The sequence below is a fragment of the Vulpes vulpes genome, chromosome 1 (assembly GCF_048418805.1).
Source record: "Vulpes vulpes isolate BD-2025 chromosome 1, VulVul3, whole genome shotgun sequence".
NCBI classification, from domain to species: Eukaryota; Metazoa; Chordata; class Mammalia; order Carnivora; family Canidae; genus Vulpes; species Vulpes vulpes.
Window position 1 is genome coordinate 169,897,326 of NC_132780.1, and position 25,671 is coordinate 169,922,996.

At 36.1% G+C, this 25,671-nt stretch overlaps 1 protein-coding gene across 5 annotated transcripts in view; it reads left to right on the forward strand.

Moving 5' to 3' along the window:
• BCKDHB (branched chain keto acid dehydrogenase E1 subunit beta) overlaps positions 1-25,671 on the forward strand; it is a 211,025-nt gene that overhangs the window by 131,499 nt on the left and 53,855 nt on the right. For 3 of the 5 annotated variants that reach the window (XR_011996924.1, XM_026007404.2, XM_026007405.2), the window contains exon 9: positions 16,623-16,709. Coding sequence is in view for 2 of the 5 variants with exons in the window: in XM_026007404.2 (XP_025863189.1) it covers positions 16,623-16,709 (87 nt within the window). In the remaining 3 variants the exon portion in view is untranslated. Of the gene's footprint in view, positions 1-16,622; positions 21,234-25,671 lie in introns of all 5 variants that reach the window. The other 2 variants (XR_011996925.1, XR_011996928.1) reach the window with 1 other exon arrangement.

Genomic DNA, 25,671 nt, shown 5'->3' on the forward strand with positions numbered 1-25,671 from the left:
AAGGGACTTCAACATTTGTTTATCAAACTCTGAGAAAACCAGTGGAATGCTGATTACAAATAGAAGCCATAGTAATGGATTAAGATGCTTGGTTCTTTGTTTAGAGGGATAACCAGAGAAAATCTTCAACAAAATTTTAACTTCCTTAGAGACAGTCAGCCTTGCAAACATTTTTTTCTTCACTAGCTTGTCGTTCTGTGGAATAAAAAGTTCTGTAGCGACAAACAATGGTGACTGGCCCTCTGTTTCCCACCTTTCCTGTGTGTTGACACTTTGTCCCACCTTGCTTTTTTGGTGGGTTTGATGCATTGGGATTCAGGATGATTCTGAGCCACACTCAGCAGGGGGAGGAGGAGGATCTGCCTTCTCTCATCCCAAGGCTCCTGGTTTGGGGTTAATCTCCCTAGCAGTGATCCTGTGAGAATAGGCAGTGTGGGGTGGTGTCAACATTTATTCCATGATGACGGATGTTAGCAGAGAGAAGACCAGTTGAGTAGCACAGGTACCTGAAACTCAAGTTAACGCATGAAAGCATAAACCACATCCTTCACCTTCATGCTATTACTCTTTGCTTGTAATTCTCTCTCAAACGCCTCCCCAGAACTTTCTCCCAAGCCAGAGTTAGAGTGGGTGTCACTACACTTCTACTTACGGTATACTTTATTTGCATGTTTTTTTCTTTTTCTTTTTCTTTTTCTTTTTCTTTTTTTTTTTTTTTTCAATTTAAAAGGCCATTGCCAGGAGATGTCCTAAGGAGTGGTATCTATGGTCAGGACACTACAAATGGAGAGTGCACTGCATGAACGGACATTTTAACTTCTATTAGGTCAGATCCTGTCCATGTCCTTGGCAACTGTCTCTCAGTCTCTTGAGCATAGAGACTATGCTTAATAATCTGTGTACATGAAAGCACAGTAGTTAAAGCAAGATAAATATTCTGTCATTATCTCCTTATTTTGATTTTTCTTTAGGGTCTGAGATTCAGGAGATGGCTGACATTAAATTGATATTATTGGTATAAATTTCATTTTTTTTCTATGTCCTTTGAAACTTCTTTGATTTATGGTTGTATAAAAGCTATCTATATAAGGAGTTTTTAATTTTATGCACATTTAAGTATCAGAATAAGTTCATAAATTAGTTTTGGAAAATTTTCTTCTAAAGGGGGTTTATCTGAACATTATTCTAGCTGGGAAACATCAGACAAGGACCTTTGTGAGTGCAGTTTGCAGCATACGAGCTGGGATCACGGGCCCTGGGAAAGCACACTCTCTGTCTCTGGTGATTTCTACCTCCTGGGGTCCCATCAGGCCTGCCACTCTTGTTTCCTGCTGGAACTGGATAGTGACTTGGAGTCTGTAGTTATATATTCTGTACTCAGTGAGGGTTTGCAATTTATTAGAGCCCAAGTGTTACCTTAGAAACCACTTAATTCAAATGAGGTCCAATTTTGTTTAGGCATAACAATTTCTTTGACCCTCAGAATTGTATTGCTCACATTTGCTAGGGTCATCCTTCCTTTTAGGACCAATTTCCCAATCTTTAAGTTCATGACAATTTGGCGATGATGATGATCACGATGATAATAATGGCAAGCAGCTACCATTTAGTGAGAGCAGTCTACGTGCCAGGCATGTAATATATGCAATTAGAGGTTCTCACAGCAACCTTGGAAATAGGCAATACGATCCCCATTTTACAGATGAAAACCTGTGCTCAAGAAATTAATTTACTTAAGCCACCTAATGGGTAACTAAAGAAGCTAGGTTTTGGTTTTAATCTGAGTCTTTCTACACCCCCTCACGCCACCTATGTGCATTTCACTGTTTATGTTGTTTCCATTTCAAAACTGAATATGTTTTTTAGAAGACAGGAATGTCTGTTAGGGACTCCTCTTCATGAATTAGACTTCTCTTTATGATTCTTTACATAAATATGATTATTTGAAGATAGATGCCAGCTCCGTGATCTTGTTTTCTGGCTAACTTCTTATCTTGTGGTTTTAAAAAATAGTGCCAAATCAATTCAATATTGAAGGTAGTGCAGAGATGTTGGTAAGTGTTACCGAGGTCATCACTTAATTTTATTCAAAGAACTGGTCTTTGGAATTTTTCAGATTGCATACTGGCAATTGCAGATTTATGTCTTAAATATTTTCCCCCAGCCACCCTTCCGTCCCCACTGCCTTGTTCCGTGAGCATGGTGACTTGTTGCCTGCAGGCCAGCTTCAATACTGTGGTTCCATGTCACTCATGCAGAGCCAGCCCTGTTCTGATATCAGAATTATTGTTGGCTGTCCTGGTGTAAAGTGATAGCCTCCTCCTTTGAAGGAGGGTGGGACTGGAGTGCAATAACATTAAAGGTTATGTTAATATTCCACCCTCATGGAGGTTTCCTGGTTTCATTTGAAGCTGTAGTTTAAAATATATAAACTTCAAATAGTGTAGATAAAAGAGTGTGAAAAAAGGTGTGCCTATAAACACAAGCCCATATATTTTACAGGTCATACGTTTTTTAAATAATAGATGTGAAAAATTATTTTTCATTAAGATAGATTTATGAGTGATTTCTGACAAGTTTTTTGGGACTCAGAAGAATTACAAAACCCTACTATGTTTCCCTTAATTTATTGGAAATAATTATCACGTTAATCCCCATGGGAACTAACAGGGTAGTGTATAATAGATTCAAGAACATCCATTTATATACCTAACAAATGAATTTATGATTAATGAAGGACAAAACCGTTTATTTTTTAGCATTACTTTGAACCTAAACTGTAGCAGAGAGGGGTTGGTAACCTCTGGGAGTATGGTAGCAGTGATGGTGAAGTGGTAAATACCCATCATCCTGAACCCACATCATGACTACGAGGAAAACCTCATGGTCCTATCCTCATCATTTTGATTTTGGATTTTCCAGTTCCTTTTCTGTGTGGGTCCTGAAATAAACCTGATTATTTTCATGGTCCCACCTTCATTATTTTCCTCTGCTTTAAAATGTTGGCCGTGGCATCCATGCTTCTTCTTTATACCTGTTCCTTGTAGCTAAGGCAGACACACTAACTTTGGACATTAGTCTCACTGCTGTTGGCCTGGCCTGGGTCCAATACTGATAGCCCAAATTAGCAATTTACACTTTAGAAACTGGTCGGGGAGTGGGTGGGGGGATGGGGGGGGGATAATAAAGAATTTTAAAGATTCCCTTTTTATATAAAAAATATCTAGAAAATTATATTTTTGATAGGAGAAAAAGCTTTTAATCTATGAAGGACTCATAATTGGCAAATTGATTTTCAGTTTTTCACTAGCATATAAACACATTGGCATTTTCGCGGTTAGGCGGTGTAGGACACTGTGCTAGTGAGTCGTAGGGAAGAGCTTCAGAGCTGTAGACTGCTTTTTTCCCCTGCACATTTGCAATTTCAAATGCTGTAATTGTCCACTTATGATGTCATTTTGGAGCGCATAGCAGTACTACTGAAAACTTAAAGTTACACGTTACCTTGGATAGCTTATTGTTTTTTTGGTTTTAGAGACACGTGGTGAAGAAATGGCTCAATCGTCTTTTCTTTTGGAACACTGGCACTGCTTTGCTAAATGTAACATTCAATGAAATGGATGTTTACCCTGGTAAATATCTGCAAAACATTTGGTAAGGCCGGAATGGAAGGCTGCCTAATTCAGTGTATAATTTTGTGGGAAAAGATAACATGGCAGAAAGTGCATCTTGACATTTGGGGAAGAAAGAAAAGTGTTATTGTGCCAGAAAGATGTTTCCTTAAAATATAGATTGCGACTTTTAGGCAGAATCTGGGCTGGTGGCATATTTTGCTTGGCTTTCACAGTATTGAAAAGAAAAGAAAAGAAAAGAAAAGAAAAGAAAAGAAAAGAAAAGAAAAGAAAAGAAAAGAAAAGAAAAGAGAGAGAGAAAGAGAGAAAGAAAGAAAAAGATCTGACCACCTAAGTCAGAGACTGTGTTCTTTGGTTGTCCACACTCCCCACACCACTTGTTATTGCCTCAGTTATGCTCATTTCTCCCCAGGGCTCTGAGACCTTTGTTTTGTGTCTTTTGCTAAGAGAAAGCTATCTGTAGGCAGTATCTGATTAATGCTGTGCCTTGAAGCTGCCATCAGACTCCGAGGAAGAACCTCCCCACCTTCTTCCTGCCTGTGCTTCTCCAGCACTGGTCCACAGATGTCCCAGGAGGTGGAGGGAAGCTAGGGAAAGGCTCCTTCCTCACTGCCATCCTGCGGCCAGGGAAGGAAGAGAAAAGATCCACCTTGTTTTCCTGTGTGCTTGCTTCTTGCCCCTGTATTTTTTGACACTACATGGGGTCCAGTTCATCCATTTGCATTTGTGCAGCATATAGTTTCGAAGTCTGCTGAATGTGGAGCACTGTACTGGGCTAGTGGAGGGCAGTGGGCAAGAGATAGCTAGCTCTCTTACCACTGAAACCACTGTGAATTTTTGTTTTATTTATTCTTGCAGTTTTAATCCCCATGTGAGAATTTCAGATCTCATCTGTATCCTAAATCACCCAACCATACCATCTCCTTAGAATTTTTATTCCTGTCTCTTAGAGGCTAGAATTTACATTCTCCTGACAATGAGTAGTAGTTGCTTAACACATAACACTTCTGACTCTAGAGTAGATAATTTTCAGAGGCATGCTTTTTCTTTCAATGATCACAATACTTTCTAGAATTCTTTTTTTTTTTCCCTATTAGGATTAATGTTTTACTCTGTGTTTTGTTTCCTTTATTTACTTTCGAACAGGGTAATTTAATTATGTAGCCAGCGTGTGGGGTTCATTTTGATTCTGTTCTGTTTTTCTGCTTTCTCTAATTTCTGAGCCAAAGGGTAGGCCATGCAGCTCCCAGCCTGAATACCCAGGACAGTAATTCTGCCTCCAGGTTGGGGCTTCTCCTACAACTGCCAGTTTTTCCTCCACCTGCTTCTCTGCCACTCTGAGCTAGGGCTCATAAACTCAGGAGCCTGAAGTTAGGCAGATGTAGCAAAATTATTGAAGCCCTTGGTTTTAGACAGTATGCTACGTATGGTAGCTGTGGAAGGCATTTAAATGCAATATTTCTAAAATGCTTTGCCTTTTTTTAAAATTTTTATTTTTTTATTCATGAGAGACACAGAGAGGAGAGAGGCAGAGATACAACACAGGCAGAGGGAGAAGCAGGCTCCATGCAGGAAGCCTGACGTGGGACTCGATTCTGGGTCTCCAGGATCACGCACTGAGCCGAAGGCGGGCGCTAAACTGCTGAGCCATTCAGGGATCCCCTGACCACCCCCCCCCCCTTTTTTAAAGATTTTATTTATTTGTTAGAGGCACACAGAGAAAGAGAGAGAGGCAGAGAAAGGCAGAGGGAGAAGCAGGCTCCATGCAGGGAGCCCGATATGGGACTTGATTCCGGGTCTCCAGGATCACGCCCAGGGAAGGCGGCGCTAAACCGCTGAGCCACCGGCGTGCCCTCCCCTGCCCTTTTAAACAGAATTTACCCCTGAGCCAAATATGGTATTGATTGGAGTCTTTAGTATGAAACCGTGGTTTCTATAGCAGTGTTTCTTAAACTTTTTTTGAATTTTTTTTTTTTTTAAGATTTTATTTATTCATGAGAGCCACACAAAGAGGCAGAGACACAGGCAGAGGGAGAAGCAGGCTCCATGCAGGGAGCCCCACGTGGACTCGATCCCGGGACTCCAGGATCACGCCCTGCGCCAAAGGCAGACGCTCAACCACGGAACCACCCAGGCGTCCCAAAATTTTTTAGACCTAGTACATACATATGATTATTTTAAAACAGAAGTCCAGTATTTTACATGTTTGGATTTTTTTTTTTTCTCAGAGTAAATCTTAGAACTGAGATTGCTTATTCTAAGAATCTGAACATTAGTATCTTTTGATAAATGGATTCCCAAAAATGTTTCTCAAAAGATTTATGCTGGTTTACATTGCATAGGCAGTGTGAGATTTTGCTATGGACTGGCCAGAATTCAAATTTAAATTATTTTGTGACTTTAATGGATGAGGTGCTATTTCATTCTTTTTTTTTTTTTAACTTAATTTTTAAATTATTAGAGCAATGGAACATTTTCATCGGTTAGTAATGATATTTTCTCTCATAATAATCATATTCTTAAAGGATATAGTTAAATGATCAACTTACAATAAAGTAAGTCAACAAGCACAAAATCTTGGATCACTCCTCAGAAAAAAAATGGCTTCATCATTCATAAGCTATAACAGGTACTTCTCACTTTTTGTGGTATGGTGGCCACAGTTATCTTACTCTGCTTTATTAGTCGTTGTCAATAAAAAAGTTGCAGAACAGAGAGTTGTAAATCAAGTAGGAGTGTTTGTTAATATCTTTGTGGTTTATAAGGAAAGTAAATTTCAGAATGTTTTCCCTGAGAAAAAAGAGGCTTAAATCTAGATATAAATTGATTTTTCAATATTGAGTTATATTTCTGGACAACTCTTATACTGCATATAACTTCTCACTAGTATTCCGTTAGCAATGGATTTTGATAGTGTAGTTCTTACTTTGAGATATGTGTACCTCCTCACCTTCTTTCTCAAATCAGTGAGTATTTTTTAGACAAATATTGCTATTTCTGCTAAATGGATTCTTTTCCTGACTCCACCTGTCATATAAATAGTTTCTCCCCATTGTCTTGGTTTTAATGAAAGTATGAAATGTATGTACTTTTTTCTCTCTATGCCATCTTAGCTATATATACTCAAAAATATATGTATAACTTTTGCTGAAGTATCCTTTGAGTTTTACTATACCACAGTTTTGAGTCATAAAAAAGACCCTAAAGATTTTAAGCCTTGCCCATGTATTATGAACTACACATGATTTTTGTTTCGTAATGGACTAAAAACCCATTTACTTCCACAGAATTGGATCAGGTTTTAGAAAATAAAAGCATTTATCCATGGTGATGCAGAATTGTAGCAGTGTTTATACTTTTGATCATTCCTTAGAGAAGTATTACCTTGGTAGACAACCAGCTGGCTTCAGGGAAAATTGTACCCTTGATACATGCTTAAAACAGCAGTGTAAAACATAACTGGCTGACAGTGCTGGTTTTGGTTAGGGTCACTTTCTTATTATTCATGGTATGCTGGGAGCACAGGGAATGATATCAGTTTCTACCCTGTAGAACTCTTACGATGGCCAGACATAGTATTTCCCTCTCTTGTCAACACTTGAGAAAAATTTGCCAAGTGGAGACTTATGAATAGAAAAGGAGAGAATATTCGTAATTGTGGTTTGTTTTAAGAAGAGAAAAATTCATTTTTTTCAATGTTATTTTAGAAAAGATCTTAGGAGTTGAAATTTAAAATTCCAAAAAATTTTGTTTTTAACAAATGGAACATGATTTTTAATTTCAGTATTCTTTAATTTCTTTCTTTCTTAAGTATGCTTTGTCCCAGGCCATTGTGGGAACCCATATTACAATCCTTTGGGACCTGGCTTAACTCATCTTTGTTTCTCTAGTATTGGCACATGTGAATGGCTCAATAAATTGTTTTCGACATGAACCAGTGACCTTTGGAATTTATACAACACTAAAAATTAATTGGGAAATTGCATATCATAAATAAGATGATGGTGATTTTCCTGGTTGGTACCCATGTTCCAAACTTTCTTAGCTGGCATTGTTTTATCTCCTAATTACTGGCAGAGTAGGGAACAAAGACAGAAGGCTCAGAAGGTTCTCTATTATATAACTAGACTCCTTTTTTTTTTTTAATTTTTCTTTTTGAAAGATTTTACTTATTTTTTCATGAGAGACACAGAGAAAGAGGCAGAGACATAGGCAGAAGGATGAAGCCCTGCAAGGAGCCCGATGCAAGACTCTATCCCAGGACCCGGGATCATGACTTGAGCTGAAGGCATCCCAGGACCTGGGATCATGACTTGAGCTGAAGGCTCAACCACTGAGCCACCCAGGTGTCCCTAGACTCCATAATCAATCTGGTCAAGGAACTATGTGACATTAGTGATCTTAGGATAAAATGTCTTTTGTGTTTGTTTTAGAACATGGATAGTGAGAAAACCAAATAGATGCTTTTTTCAGAAAAGGGCATAGTGAACAATTGAGTTTGATGATATATTTTTCTCTTTGGAATATTATAAAGAGATTTTATTTCCAGTCCTCAGAGGGACCGATTTAGAACTTTGATGTATTAAGCATTTTTAAAACTATTTTATCAACAACAAAAATCAAACAGCCTTATTAGAAAGTTATAAAGAAAAAGACTACAAAATTATTAGTGATGAAACATCATTAATCATTAGGGAAATACAAATCAAAACCACAGTGAGATACCACCCTACACCCATTAGGATGGCTACTCTAAAAAACAAGACCAAAACACAAAATAACAAATGTGAGGATGTAGAGAAATTGGAACCTCTGTGTATTGATGGTGGAAATGTAAAATGGTACAAATGCCATGGAAACTGGTATGACAATTTCTCAGAAAGCTTAACAAAGTATTACCATGTGATCAGTAATTCCACTTCTGGGTATATACCTAAAAGAAGTGGAGGCAGGGACTCGAATAGATATTTCTACACCCATGTCCATAGCATTTTCACAATAGCCAAAGTGTGGAAGAAATTCACATCTGAGAGATGAATGGATATATGAAATGTAGTATACACATACAATGGATTATTATTCAGTCTTAAGGGGGGAGATTTTGATAAATGGTACAACATAGATGAACAGACTTATGCTGAGTGAAATAAGGCAGTGATAAAAGAACAAATATAATTCCACTTATATGAGGTTCCTGCAGTAGTCAGAGTCAGAGAGCCCGAAAGTAGATGTTGGTTGCCAGAGCCTGGGTTGGCGGGGGCAGGCGGACAGAGAAATGGGGAGTTCTTGTTTAATGGGCACAGTTTTAGTTGGGGAAGGTGAAAAAGTTCTGCGGATGGATGGTGCTGATGATAGTGCAACAACATGAATGTAGTTAATGCCGTTTAGCTGTTCAGTTAAAAATGACTAAAGTGGGAAAACAAACAAAACTATGGAATTTGAAGTCAGCCCCTATCATAACCTAGATACTAGAGATTAGTTATCAACACCTTCCCCTACCACACAATATGTATATAGTACCATGATAAAATAATACTACTTGAATGAGAGTAAACTACCTGAATTGATCATAAATGTAGGGGAATGGTACCACCAATGGTCTTCACTGTTGGGTCAGGTTCTAGATTTGCCATCTAGTGTATAGGAGCTATTGTATGCCCACTTTTTCATCTATTACAAGAATATAATCATATTTATAGTAAAATTTTGGTTGTGTTGCTTCTGAATGCTTCTGCTATTGCAAACTCCAAAGGAAAAGTCTACTAGAGCTCAGGATGGTTCTAAGGATACACACAATACCCTGACTGTGTTTTCAAAAGTATGGCTTGGTTTTGTAATAGTTCTTGTTAACAGTTTTTAAGAATTCTACAACATAGCAGTCAATAATATTCATATCCAAATGACATGTTCAAACTTCTTTCCCTGAAAAGAAATGGATAAGAGTTATAGAAATATGAGTTTATGAAAATATTCTAAATCATGCTGAAAAATGATGGGGCCGTGATGGAATGAAGACAGGAAACCGGCTTGAGAAGTGGCTGCTTCAATCATTGAAAAATTGTTTTGAAAAAAAAAAAAAAAACGTTGATACCTATGGATAGTTGTATTTTGCCTGATGCTTGAGCTAATGGAGGAAATGAAAAAATTTTCTATTAAGACACATACATTTACATATTTACTCATGGCTTAACTATTTAATAAATGTCTACGCATCCGGTATAATACCTTTATCCATCCAGTATAATACCTTTATCATCATGGTGACATGATCTTTTGTTACTAGAAAAAGAAAATTTATGTTCAGTACCAGGAAAAGGAAATGTTCTGTTTGTGTTTTTGTTACAAGCATGTATTTGAAAGAGATGTACATAAAAACAGAAACATGTTTTGTACTGCTAACTCTTTATTCTAACACTAGTCAGGACTAGGAAAAATAAGTGGAAAGAGTTCACCCAGGGGAGTCCTTTATTAGAATCAGAACAGTGATTAGATCTTAGCTTCTAGGACTTCTCTCTCAATGCATTTTACAGCTCGTATAGTCTCTCCTAAGAGCTGAAAGGCATCAGAAAATTGGAAGGTTGCTAATGATTCATTTAAATAACTCTGTATGCTTCTTTAAAAAAAAATCAACATAACATTTATTGAGTCCACCTCCACAACCATATCAAGGTATTGTGGTTAGGTATAGAATGCATGATACTTTCTGAATTTTGTGCTTTTGAATGAGTTAGGGTTTGCTGGGAGAGATAGCACAGACATCCCCACTTGGCTCTCTAAGAAAAAGAATACCCTCTAAAACAAAGAAATGGAAAGACGCTTAAGTATTTTTTCAAACCGTTTTGTTTTTGTAATATATACATGGGTCCCAAAATAATAAAATGAGCATAACTTGCTCAATATTTTTAAAGATTTTATTTATTTATTCATAAAAGACACAGAGAGAGAGAGAGAGGCACAGGCGGCAGAGGGAGAAGCAGGCTCAATGCAGGGAGCCTGATGTGGGACTTGATCCCGGGACTCCAGGATCACTCCCTGGGCCAAAGGCAGGCACTAAACCACTGAGCCACCCAGGGATACCCCTAACTTGCTTAATTTAGTGCATATTTGTTTTGTGCTCTGTTCTACAGCAGACCTAAATATAAAACAGTCTCCATCTTCAAATTTGTGATTTTTGTGCGGTTGGAAAGGCTAATAAGACAAATGTGCATGGGACTGTCCTGCAAGGTAAATTCCTAGTATTCCTAAGACAGATACAGCAGTAAGTGTTACCTTGACCCTAGTACTTGACCCCTTGCCCTTGTACCGTGGTTTTAGGTTTCATAGAATATCCATTGTCGGCAACTTCAAATTCTATTAGGAAATGGTTGCTAGGAGGTATATAATGTGATATGAAAAAGGGGGCCGGGGGGAGGCATTATATGAGATGGGTCTTGAGGGAGGGATAGAATGCCTGCCAATTTGGCAAAGGAAGTCAGAGACAAGAAAGCATGGGTCACGTTCACAGAGTAGCGATTGGCCGGACATGCCCCAAGCCTGCAGGGACTCTAAGAAAAGCCAGAAAGGTAAGGTTGATTGAAAGAAACAGGTTTATCTGACATGGATTGAAATAATTTCAGAAAGATGTCCACTTTTAATTTTTGCCTGTTGTTTGTTCCCCAACTCCTTAGTGTTTGAGCTGTGATTATACAAATAATTCAGGCAGGAATGAACTAGTGTGGATGTCTGAAATTTTCCCAGACGTTTTTTGTTAGTGTGATTTGCTCATTCTTTTCCTGTTGATTTTACTCCATTCTCTATATTCTGCTTGCTCCTTACCTACTTTTTCCACATGGGTGATAAAGCTCCAAGGATTTAGTTTTTCTCTGTTTGCTCCACTCTCCTACAATAGCAAAATATTTGTAACCCCATCACTAATATTCTTGCCAAAATGGACTTTTCCGAACTTTCTCAGGAGTTCATGACTGTTCTTTTTTTCTCAGCATTGGTATTTCTCCAGGAGAGTATCAGTCCATGGTCTGTGTGTGAAAATCATGCTGATTAATAATAGTTATTGGGCATATTATAATACATTTGCTGGCCTGTGATTAATTGTGAAGTTTTTCTGGCTAACTTTTCAAATGCATGTGGCTATTAAACAAGAAAGCATTTCAAAAACTGTAATCCATTTGCAATGATATGTGAAGCTAATTTAAATCATGTCCTTAATAGTTTATTTATTAATTAATATGTTCTTGATTAATGAAAACACAGGTGTATGATTTTACCATTACTTTTACTTACATGTATTTATAAACATTTTATCTCAAAAGGAAGTGGAAAAGGCCGGCTTTGGTGTTTCTTTTGGTGTTGCTTTTTATTAGTTTTATATTCAGATAGAAAATGTTTAAAAGAGCTATAAATTTCCTATCCAAAGTGTTACTTTCCTGCTTTATCTTTCAGCAGTTAGAATAGGCTGCTGAACTTTGTGTTGGTCAGGTCAAAGTGCTACCCTGTAGGAGAAAGTCTTGCTATGCAGTTTGAGTAAGAAATAAAAAAAATATATTTTTTGGCTTTTTGAATGTCAGTGTTACACATTCAGGCATATGCAAGCCTAATGGTCTGCTTGTCTGTATCATTTTCTCCTGGAATGACAGCTTAACAGTTTTCCTGGTTGGATCGTGTTAAAATCTTTAAAGGCTACATTCACTAAAACATATGTCCAACGTTCGGGCAGCCAAAACCTGTGCAGTCATTTTAGCGGAGTATAACTTAGCAATTCTGCTATTACCACAGATATCTTATTGTCAAATCTACATTATAAAATACCCTCAGTTTGGAGTCTATTATTTTGTATTTAAATTGTTTTAGGATGTGCTGAAGTATACTTTTGTCCTATCTTAAAAATGGAGCTTGCTAAGAAAACAATAAAAATAGCTCAGTAAATCATAGGAGGACATATTTAATGCAATGAAATTATTTTATAACAGGCTTTTACCTAACTTTTCTTGAGCGTCTACCATAATCTGAGCATCATATTAGGTATCCCACATAAATAACTTGAAGTGACAGCCATTGGTAATGATGTCTGGGTGGAAGATGGACAATGGGGAAAATGTCACCAAGTGGCTGGACCAGAAGCAAGGCATTGTCTGGGTCCCATCAGAACAGGGGTGTCCTGCTAGTCAGCCTGTTGTTGGCAAAGTTGTGTATTCTGTATTGACATTTTGATAGTTCCTCTTGTGTGGGGCTGCTGCTGGTGCCCTGGGAACGGAGATGGCTAACTGAAATAGTGGGAAAGTGAGACTCCACGAGAGAAATCCAGGGCCCACCAAGGCTAACTGACTTAGCAGCCAGAGGCTGCTTCCCTCCTAGCCTTTCAGAATTGCTTTTTAAAGTTTTCTTGACAAATCTTCTGGAGCTGCTGTAGGAAACAAAGCCCTTTTTGTGGTAGGGGATACAGAGAACAGTTACCCACAGTCCTGGTCTCTAACTGGCTCAGCCTTCTGTAGTGCCATTTGTTGCCTCCAGCTCACTGGTACTCCATCAGCCCAAGGCTGGAATCCTGGAGCAGGTCTCAGTGGCAAGAAGTTGAAGAAGCAGATACTGGAAAATCCAGCCTTACGTGATCTTTCCTGGCTCTGATAGGTTCAGCTTTTCATATTGAAAAGTTGTTTAAACCCTCTTAAATATTTTTTTTCAAGTGGTAAAATAGGTTTATCTCAGAAGAAAACTTGAAACTTTAAAAATTTCTTCTAAAGAAAATGACTTCTAAAGTAGTATTAGTAATTTATATCTTTAGTTATTAGTTAGTAAAAGGCACCATATTAATTTTTACTAAGTACATCAAAATGCTAAATTTGGCTAGCAACATTACCTGGCACTTGTGTATCATTGTGCCTAAATGTATGAAAATCAAATGCCTGTTGAAGTTGACCAAAAACATGTTATTTAATCAGAATATCTAATTGAATCACAAGGAATAGAGTAAAAGTGTCTCTAATTTTCTAGATATGCGATGATCTCATTATCCTAATATTAACAGTGTTAATAATTTCCAAAGGAGTATATGGAAAAGAAACAACCCTCAGAAATTCTGAGAAGTTAAAATTGTGAATGATAAAAAGGCACATAGCAAGTTGAATTTAATTATATCTTAACAAAATTATTGAACTGTATTTATAGACTCAAACATTAATGATACATGCTAATTCTTTGATATGACTGAAAATATAACTGTTACTTCTTAATTTTGGCAATTTTCAGAATTTTCCTGTAACTTTGTTTTACACATTTTAATACTTTTCAGCAAATCAAGATTTGCTTGCTTTTAAGAAGCAAAAACAAAACTTAGGTGCTTTCCAAATTAAATTAAATAATCTAAAATGCTCAGCTCACAGCCTAGCACATAGTAACTTATGTGACAACCAGTTGTTTGTGATTATCATTATTTCTGACTCCTCTCTTTTTGCCATACTGTCTCTCACTGGTTTATATATTATAATAATTTCTATAAACTCACAGTGTTATTACTTTTCACTGTGTCTGCCCTTTAGCTCTTGGTGTTTTAGAAATTTCTGGAATTTCTTTCGTAACTGTCAGCTTAACTCCTGATCCAAGAACACACATGTACATAACACACATATGGAGGTGTTGAGGAGCTTCATCTTCTCTGATACTAATAGTTTAATAAACTAATAGTTTATTGACCATGTTGTATAAGATTCAAGAGTTTAAGGGTCAAGAGGTGAGTTAGTTATAATCCTGCCATGGAGCTCAGCATGTAGAGACTGGCAGGCCAAGACTGGCTCCCTGTGTTTTTAGTGTGCCTATTTGCTGCTGTAGGTTGGGACCTCAGGGTTCCTTGTACTGGAAGCTATTCCTAAAATACCATTTTTAAAAAACGTTGTTAGATTTCTTTGAGGAGATTATGACTACAACACACTGTGTACTTGTAACTTTCAGCATTAATTCAAGGGCTTTACCTGTACTTAATAATGACTTATTGGGAATACTTGCAATAATATAAAAAATTTTTTACATAAAATCTTTTTCCAGTAATTCCTTTAGTGTCACTCCTTAGGAGAAACAAGTTTTGAATCCCTCTAGACTATTTACACATGTTGCTTCAGCTATGTTTATTGGTGTCCCAAATGCCATGGTGGTGGTTTTTTGTAAAAATGAGATTATGCTGTTCTGCAGTTTGCTCATTTTATCAATTAATTTACCATAGGCACCTTTCCCTGTTCTCAGACTTTTTCATGGCTGCATAAAACCGAACTGTATTGCTCTGTCTTGGTATGTTTAGCTTTTCTCCTGCTGAAAGACACTCAGAAGGTCTCTGGGTTTCATCGTGTTGCATGAACTCCAAGGATTGGAAGCATTTATCCTGGCTACATCTGTGCTTAGTTTCCCTATTATATTCTGCAGGCTATAGGAAGCCAGGCTATCTGTCCTGGTTGCTTATGGGCCTTCAGGGATCATCCTGAGGGTTGTCATTTGATCTTGGATAGGACTCAGTTTAAATAAAAAAAATACCAGTTCCGTTGTATGGGGGTTTAAGGTGACAGTAGCATTTTTATAGAAGTTTCTTATTTCTACTTTCCAGAGACTTAAGATGCATCCTCTAGCTGGGATGGATTTTGGCTATGCCATCCTTGGACACTTATACATTGGTAGACTTTGGGTTTTCAGAGCAATAAGAAAGCGTTGGTTGTTGAATCTGGTTTTTTAAATTGGTAGTCAAGACTTTTTTTGGAGAGTACTTTCAGAACGCATTTTTTTTTTCTTGTGATTGTGGACTATTTTTGTCTCTGTATATTTCTAACCAGGTGCATTAAAATTTAATTTATGACTTTCATAAATACATACAGTGATAAATACATACAGTGATAAAATCCAAATACTATTATACTAAGGTTAGCATTTCATTGGAGGTGGGAAATATATTCATTAAGGTGTACATAAAATTTTATATTCTTAAGTCACTATTTACTCAGTAGATACAATAACTTATTTTTATCATGGCTACTGGCCATATCTTGGAGTTTAACATTTGCTACTTTAAGATTTTATACTCTAATTGCTCAGAATGAAGGAAATCTTTTAATTTATATATGTGTATTTGCTTGGAAGATCTTGTATTCACAAAATATTAATGTATAATTTAGGAAAGGTGGTATTAAATTATTAGACACATAGCAGAGAAATTACCCCGTCTCTTAGGTGACATGTCAATTATTCAACATATTTGAAACAGTAACTTGCTGTTGATTTTAATGTTTTTTACCTCCCAACACAGCTGGCATCCTGCTATGATATTATGAGCTATTCTTTTTGATTTATTAATGTATAAAATATGCCAGTCTGGGTGAACAACCACACTGAGCCAGTAATCTGAGGACATCTTTTTGTTTGTGACATTTTCTATGTTAAAATGGAGTTGTGGTCATTTACCAGATTTTAATACAGATGAACAGACAGTTGTAACCCTTGTACTTCAGTGATTTTTTCCTGCTAGGTTTCCTCGAAAATCTAGTGGCTTGAGCTTTGCCTGCGTTACAGCTTTTATATGCTATTTTTATGTTTTCCTACTCCACAAAACAGTATTTCCTAAGGCTGTTTGTTTATATGCAAATACACCCAAAAATGAACCAAAAAAAGCACTTTCATTCTTAAGGTAGTATGAAAAAAATAATTTTGAGATAAAAACATGAAATAATTTAGTTTGTAACACAGAAGTATTTTATAATAGAATGCATTTTAATGACAGAATTATAAATCACATTTTTCTTTTGTAGTAGGACTATAAACTATATTGAAAAATTTTGTAACTGCAAATATCAAATAATTGTACTGTGAGAGAGTTACAACTTATTTGGCATAAAATTGTATTACTAATTTTTAATTATGTATTGGATTGAAATACCTTGTTTTTATTTCTTAAGATAACTGCCATCATATACTTGAAGATATGTATTCTCTTCAACATCAGATTTTCCTTTTCTCTTTCAGTCTGTGATCAAAACAGGGCGACTGTTAATCAGTCACGAGGCTCCCTTGACAGGCGGCTTTGCATCGGAGATCAGCTCTACAGTTCAGGTAGAGTAACTTTGGCACTGGTTTTAACATTTGTGCAGTTGCACTTGTCTATTCCAAGAAGAAAGTTCCTTATCACAATATATAAAAGTATGTAGTTTTTGGAAATGCACGCTTTCCATTTGATTCCACGGTCTTTTAGTTAATGGTCTAATTACATCTTCTAGAAAAGAAATCTTGAAGTAATAAAAGCTGAGAATTCCTTTATAAGAAGAAGAAAGTTTGAAACGAGTTTACAAAACTGATGTTAGTTTTGTTTGCTAGTATAACAGGAAGGAAGACTTTTAAATCTGAATGTGGTATTTCTCTTTTGATAAAACTTAAACTTATTATGCAATAGATTGATCTTAGATTTTCACAGACTTCACCTTACAGAAAAATGCATCTGTCAAAAGTCAATAATATAAATTCAATATATAATTTCAAAATCAACAAGTGATTTTGTTAGTTTAATTAATAATCATATTATGTTATGCTATTGGCCATGCTTTAGAAATGGTTTAAAACCTTTTTAAAAAGCATTCAGTTAAATTGCTGCAAATAAAGAGGAAAAAAATTCCATATACTGCTTTATGAGGGATTTTTGTTTAAAACTTTTGTTTACATTTATACCACAGATAAGATGCTCATGTGATTGTGGACTATTTTATATCATCTTATAAGATGATATAAATGAGTTTCATTTTTCCTAATTTTGTAAATTAAAATTCAATAACTATTTTAAATGTAAAGTATATGCATTTTAAATTCCAAGTATCTTTGCAGTTTGCAAACATTTTATTTCTCTTTACTGGTGTTAAGATGATTCTGCTGTTAATATATATGTTGAGAATTCCTTCAAGAGTATATGGTTTAAAAATTTGATATAAAATTATGATATATGAGTAATGATAAGTTTTTATAAGTTGAACTTTTAGTCAGTAAACAGTGATTTCTACCAATAAATTATCTTTAAGTGTAAATTGACAGCATCGTAAATATTTTAAAATTAGATGAAGCAGATTTAAAGATAAATGTAATTAGACATAATCCATAATTTATATCAAAAAAAGTATACCGTAATCTTTATACATTATAGTCACTAAAAAGTTAAGGAAATAAAATATTTGAGTTTTGAAGATTTGTTTTTAAAATTTATTAAGTAAAAATCTGAAGCATACTACTTATCATTATATAACATGTGTGCCTGGTATTTATTGTGCATTTTATTCATTGAGTAGCATAATGTAGTAACTTGGTAAAAATAAAAAATGGGGGTTATAAGAATAAATCACTCTAAAACCAAGATGCTATTTCAAGTCAGAGACAAAACTGGAAAAATAAACTGGAATTCTCTGATATTTTTTAATATATAGTCTACTAAATCATTTGAAATGATAGTGACTTGTTAAGAGAACTTTGATCTGATAGCCTTATTCATTGTTTGCTGAATGCTGTATTATCTCAAAAATTTTATTTTCATTTAAATGTAAAAAGAAAACAAGTAAAACATAGAAATTATAATACCTCTAGTGAAGACCACTCTCTCTACGCTTAGACTGGATCTCTATAAATTATTAGTAAGCTGCAGTAGAGTGTCACATATTTTTCAGACGGGAAAGGAATTAGAAAGATCTAATTTAGTGTCTATTGGTCTTGAATAGTATGTAGACTTGTATTAACAGAAAAATATCAGGCCTCAAGAATACATCTGTGAATTTCAGTTTGAGGAATACCATATTATGAGTTAAACACAGTAATTACAAAAAGCAAACAGGAATAAGATCATAACCACTGTGTTAAAATCAGATCCTGAAATTATGTGATAATAATTGGTGGTAAAAGTTGTGAATGAGATTATCCAAAATGTAATTATATTTATATCATAACATGAAGACACCAAAATTAAAACAAGACCCCTTGTCACCCTCTCATACTCCCAGAAATATCCCCATAGGTGTTTGCAGGCTACCGTCTGAGAAATCATGACCTAATCTGACTCTATTCCCTTTACACATGAGTTTTTGTTGCCGAGAGTGTGTTTGACTTACCCAGTTCAAAAAGACAGTGGAGGATCTGCAGCTAGGACAGGGGTCTTGAGTAAATGTTGAGTTTGTGCATATGCATTCTTTATTCAAAGTTCCCCTGAGCCCCAAGGGGAAGATAGAAGTTTTAAATTTATTATAAAATGTTCCTTTTCCAGGTTAAAATCATTCAACCAACTAACTATAAAATGAGTTAAGGCAATAATGTAGAGGGTTCTGCATTTGAGGTTTTAGGGGATTAGTTGGATTTATTAGTATGAGGATGATGTTGAAAATAGTGCTTCTGCTTAATTTAGATTTTATTTGCATAAATATAGAGTATGGAGAATAGATTTTAATAAAATATAATCAACCCGTATCCTCAAATGTTTGCCTATTGTGGCTTTTTTGTATTGGTAAGAGAGGGAAAAAAAAAAAAAAGACACCTTGAGAGTTTTTTTTCCCTCCTTTTCGGTAATAATGTTTCCACATAACTCAGAGTAATCTGAAGAATAAAGTCTTCTTTTCAGTAATTGTTTCACGCACATATTCAACTGAGTGCAGTGTCCTATACTGAGCATCTTTTTTATGGAAAGCCTGTTCCCTGTTAGAAGTGAAACCTACATCGCATTACCAGTGCCTTGGATTGTTTAAACTGAAGTTACTTAAGTGTGAGGTGCAGTTGCTTTTCATCACTTGGAATGATTCATATTTCTATATTTCTTTTTTGTTGTGTAAACTACAATGTAAGTTTTTTTTAAAAAAAAAAAAAGACACAACAGGGTTAAGATATTGAAAGCCAATTTTCTGGGACAGCTTGGAAAAGGTACACGGAGAACTTATCATTGTCTTGGAAAACAAGTTTGAAATTATAGATGAAAATGATTTATAAATTTTGAGCACTCTTGATTAAAATACTGAGTTATGCTCATTGTTGTATCAATGAATGTAAATTTTATGCAAAAATAAGCACACACCAGAAAAATCTGCTACACAAGCACTATTCTGTGAAAGATTCCTAGTGGTTCTTCAAAGGGTCATGATTACTCTTACAAAAAACTGTTCTTCATATGACAATATTTTAAGAGAATGATAATTCACAAGAAATCTACCTTTTTAAAAGACGTTCAAATCTGAGAACACCATTTTCTGTTTCCTTTAAAGTTTATTACCCATATTAAAGATAAAAAATATTGAAGATAATAAGCACTATAGGGAGTATTCTTTTAAGTTTATAGTTGGTATTTTTAGGTAGAAAAATTATATAAGACTGAGTATCAGCAGAACATTTTTCTGCTGGGTATAGGAAGTACTGCTGGCATTACTATTAAATTGTTTTTTTTTTTTTTTAGTTGTACAGACAAAATATGAAAAGAATGAATATGAAATGTATTCATACTTTATTTATATAACTTTTTAATTTATGGCAGATGGCTCTTCCATCTTACAACGAATTCACTGTCCACATTTTGTTTGTTCATGCCTGTTGCCTCTTTTTCATAAAGCCATTTATTTTATTAAAAAAAATACTCATTGTTAACAGTGTTAGTTCAAAGTAATGTTAAACTCACAGACGTGATTAAACATAACATTTTAAAAACATATTTGTCAATAGCTTCTTCATGAAATTTATATGAATGCTTATAGAAATCAAAACCAATGCATCAAATCTAAGAACTGCTTTTCATTCCTATTGGATTGAATTTGGAAGTTCACTGGGAGGCAGAACAAACCAAGGTCTGGTATATTTGGCTCCCCCTCTAGGGAAGATTTCTTGGTCGGTCATCCAAAGCTTCACTGTCTCTTCCCATCTAATTTTACATTCCCATCTGTTCTCACTTTGGGGGTGAGGGAACTTTTTCCTTCTTTCATTTGACACATACTGAAAGTTGGAGATACGCAGCTTTTAGGGAGTTATGCATTCCATTGGGCACTCTGATTTGTAGAAGAGTGCAAAGAAAACAGAGTTTAGGTAATTCATTGACCTCATCGTGTAGTTTGAGCAAAGATTTCGTTGTTCCAGAAAATTATATAAATTAATTGTATGTGATGTTTGTATTCCTCAGTTTTCAGTAACCATAGGTTTTTAAAAAAAAAAGCATTACTGTGCAAAAGAAATGTGTCAACCTCATCCATTTTAGTATTCCTCTAATTAATTGATATTATATGTTCTAGAATGCAGTGTTCAACATAGGCATTATTTATTTAAATGTTAAGGCCAAATAATGTGTGCTATTTTAGCAGCCTTAAATAGTATAATTTCTTTAAGCCTTGTAGAGACCAACCTTTTTATTAATTTCTAACACATTCCCATAATGATGAAATAAATCTTGACTCTGATAGGCTTGTGATAAAAAAAAAAATGTTTTGGTTTTTTTTCCTCTGGATTCAATGCTCAATAAGAGTGCCAAAAATTTTAGGGATTGGGGTTGGCTTAAAGGTTTGATTTGCTTTCTTTCTTTTTTTTTTTTTTTAACACATGGAAGCAATAAGTCTGCAATAAAGAGTCCAACTGGAGAGGATGGTAAGTTTCCATACCATTGTTCCATCCTTTCTGTGCGGTCTCTTTTCCTAGAATAAGGACTCAGAAGTTGTGCATACTGACATATATTTTTAAGGTAATCATATTCTAATACTTTGAGAGGATTTTTATAGGGTTTACACAAATCACTGAGTAAACGGAAACTTTCATAATTTTCACTTAAAGGAATTTTGCCTTTCTTACCATTTCATGTTAGAAAGGATTGTACAGAAGGATTTTTTAAAAAGAAACTTCTTATTCCTACCAAATTTACCAACACTCTGCCTATAAACATCAGTCTGAAGGAGAAAGAGAAACTCCTAAGTGGTCTTGAGTTTTTATCCTTGTGGAAAATGTTTAATTAAGATTATGACATTGCAAAGTAAGAGTCATCAGAGAATGCTATTGGAGTAGTAATTTGATGAATAGTTTACTGCAATTTTATAATCTTAATCTTTTTTAATTTTTTTTTTTAACCAATGATGCAAGACACTTGCCAAAAACAACAGATATAACAATCAGGAGAAGTGTACTTCCATATTAAAACCTGTTTAAAAAAAAAAAAAAAAAAACCTGTTTAAATGGAGCCAGAACATTAGAAACATGGTTGAACATAGAGTGTTCAGATAGACAATGGCCTTTTTTTAAAATGGAATTTTGCCTGGAAACCTATTTAGTGTTCAGCAGTTTCTATGGCCATAGATATGAACCAAAGGCTAAATCTTTCCAGGAATGCATCATGGCTGGGGCTGTTCCATTACTGTTTGTAGTTTGTAGTTACATCCAAGTTATGCTCCTTGCCCTGATCATGCCAGTGTCTCTTTCTCCTTTGCTCAGTTGTATAAATGTGACCAAGGTTTTACCTTCAGCCTTCGTCTCCCCATTCTTTCTTGAGCAGTCCCAAGCATTTGCATGGCTGTTCTTAAAACTTTCAAATTTGAAACCTTCAGGACTTAGTCTGCTTATTGAATATTGGATTCAAAATTTCAGCTTCATGCTAGTTTTGATAGTGATAAGAAATTTGTATGATAAAATGGTTTATGTGAAGGGATTTTTTTAACATGAAGCAGTGAGAAAAGGTGGACATCAGCACATGGATATCTGCCAATTTCTGGAAATCAGCTTATCTCAAAATGAACTCTATTTTTCTTCAACTCTTTCTGGACCTCATAAATTGTTTCCTTATTTCTGTCTGCCCTAAAGCCTCTCACATCTTACCAAATTACTATTCACTGTACTCTTAAAACACATCAAATTTTGCCCATCCTCTGTTTGAGTACTCCAGTAGGTCTTCTTGGGCTATAGAAATAAGATCTTGATGTTGTCATTAAAGGTCTTCTTCATCTGTCCAACCAATGTTTCTGGTATTATTTCTCATACCTTCTTATGACTCCAGTGTGCTGTCCTACTGACCATTTCTTGAATGATAGTTAATTCCTGCAACCAAACTTTACTGAGTGTTCTGGGCACAGCCTCAATCTGGGCATTTCATTTAAGAAATGGGAGCTCGTGTTTTAGTGACACAAGTTTAGTAGGAAAAATAGATGCTAAACAGATAGTTATATTGTAGTATATATTTGGATATAGAAATATTCTGTGGACTGTGGAACTATAAAAAAAACTTGATCACCTAATCCATATGTAAGCTGAGTTAACTCTTGGAGGATGTGTATGACCCTGAGGGTGAAGGTGGATTGTGATTCTAGGAAGAAGGAATAAGGAGGCAGGAAAAAGAAATGATTTTCTATTATTTCAGTGGTTTGATTATGGTTGAAAAGTAGTATATGAGGCTGTATACCAAGTAAGGATCAACAAGTTGGTAGGGTTTAGACCGTAAAGTATTTTATATGTAATACTAAGGAATTTGTTTTGTGTGGAGGAAAAGTTTTGACAGAGCAGAGCCATCTCACATAAGTAATAAATTTCAGTTCTCCCATATAATGTATTTTAAATACCCCTCATAAATTTCCTGGCAAATAGGAAGTACAGCTCTTCCTCAACTTTCAGTGCTAGGTCCCAATAAATCCATCATAAGGTGAAAACATTGTAACTCAGAAATGCATGTAATACACCTAACCTACCAAATATCGTAGTTAGCCTAGCCGAACTTAAATGTGCTCAGAACACTTATATTAGCCTACAGTTGGGCATAATCATCTAACACAAAGTCTATTTTGTAGTAAAGTGCTGAATATCTCATGTAATTCATTGAGTACTGAGCTGAAAGTGCAAAACAGAATGGTTGTATGTGTGGGTTGTTCACCCTCATGATTCCTGGCTGACTATAAGCTGTGGCTCACAGCGCTGCTCAGCATAATGAGAGAAAGCCTGGAAAAAGATCACAATTCAGAATTTGAAGGTTAGGGATGCCTGGGTGGCTCAGCGGTTTAGCGCTGCCATCAGCCCAGGTTGTGATCCTGGAAACCCCGGATCAAGTCCCATGTCTGGCTCCCTGCGTGGAGCCTGCTTCTCCCTCTGCCTGTGTCTTGCCTCTCTCTCTCTCTCTCTCTCTCATCAATCAATCAATCAATCTTTAAAAGAAAAAGGAATTCGAAGGTTAGTTTCTTAGTTTCTGCTGAATGTGTATCACTCTCACACCATCATAATGTCAAAAAACTGTAAATTGAACCATGGTAAACCAGAACCATCTGCAACAGGTAAACAATAGTCACAATTATTTTTGTTATTTAATTAAAAGGATTTTGGGATCCCTGGGTGTCGCAGCGATTTGGCGCCTGCCTTTGGCTCAGGGCGTGATCCTGGAGACCTGGGATCGAATCCCACATCAGGCTCCCGGTGCATGGAGCCTGCTTCTCCCTCTGCCTATGTCTCTGCCTCTCTCTCTCTCTCTCTCTCTCTCTCTCTGTGTGACCATCATAAATAATAAATTAAAAAAATTAAAAAAAAATAAAAGGATTTTAAGCAGGAAATTAACTTAGAAGGATTTACAATTTAGGAAAAAATTCTTTGGCACTTGTGTTGAGAATGCATCATGAAGGGTGAGGGAGGAAGTTACAGAGATTAACAGGGAAACTATTTGAGTTATTTACTTATTTAAAAGATTTTTATTTATTTATTCATGAGGAGACCAAGAGAGAGAGAGAGAGAGAGGCAGAGACACAGGCAGAGGGAGAAGCAGGCTCCATGCAGGAGCTTGATGTGGGACTCAATCCTGGGACTCCGGGATCATGCCCTGAGCTCAAGGCAGATGCTCAACCCCTGAGCCACCCGGCGTCCCTACTTGAGTAATTTAAATGAGAGATTGGGGGTCTTTTAAGTCAAGGGCATGAGAGTGGTGGTGTAGATAAAGGTGAATTTTAAAGGAGGGAGAATTTGAAAGGTAGACTTGCTGACTGGTGAAACAGGAGTAGTTCAGAAACTGGGTTGTATGACAGAAGAGGCAGACAGGAGTTAAGAATAAGGCCTAGCTTGGTTTCTAGGTTAGGTGATTTTAGAATGGAGGTGCAATTTCACTGAGCTGGGGAATATTATTAAAAAACAGACGTAAGCACATCTTTTGTGGAAGATGATTAATTCATTTTGGATTTACAGAATTTGAAAGGAGAATGAAAATATGTGTCTGCGACTCAGAAGAGCATCTAAGATAGGAGAAGAGGGATCCCTGGGTGGTGCAGCGGTTTAGCGCCTGCCTTTGGCCCAGGGCGCGATCCTGGAGACCCGGGATTGAATCCCACGTCGGGCTCCCAGTGCATGGAGCCTGCTTCTCTCTCTGCCTATGTCTCTGCCTCTCTCTCTCTCTCTCTCTCTCTCTCTCTCTCTGTGACTATCATAAATAATAAAATAAAAAAAAAAATAAGATAGGAGAAGATTAAGGATTTATCATCTTATGATGGCTGAGGTGAGGGATATGGGTATGATCATATAAGAAAAGGCTAATCTTAAGAAGAAAATTTCTTTTTTTTTTTTTAATTTTTATTTATTTATGATAGAGAGAGAGAGAGAGAGAGAGGCAGAGACACAGGCAGAGGGAGAAGCGGGCTCCATGCACCGGGAGCCCGATGTGGGATTCGATCCCGGGTCTCCAGGATCGCGCCCTGGGCCAAAGGCAGGCGCCAAACCGCTGCGCCACCCAGGGATCCCAAGAAGAAAATTTCTAAAGAAGAAACATTTAAGAGAACATAGAGCTGTGAAGGAGTGTAGGATGCAGTGGCCAGAGAGAAAGAAGTGAGTAGAAGAAAGTCACTACAGAAGATAGGTGGGGAGAGTTTCACCATAGAGTATGTAGCCAACATTATTAAATGTTCCTAGAGTCAAGAGCCATTTTTAATATGATTTTTTAAAGATTTTATTTATTTACTTATTCATGAGAGACACACAGAGAGAGGCAGAGACACAGGCAGAGGGAGAAGCAGGCTCCATGCAAGGAGCCTGATGGTGGGACTCGATCCTGGGACTCTGGGATCATGCCCTGAGCCGAAGG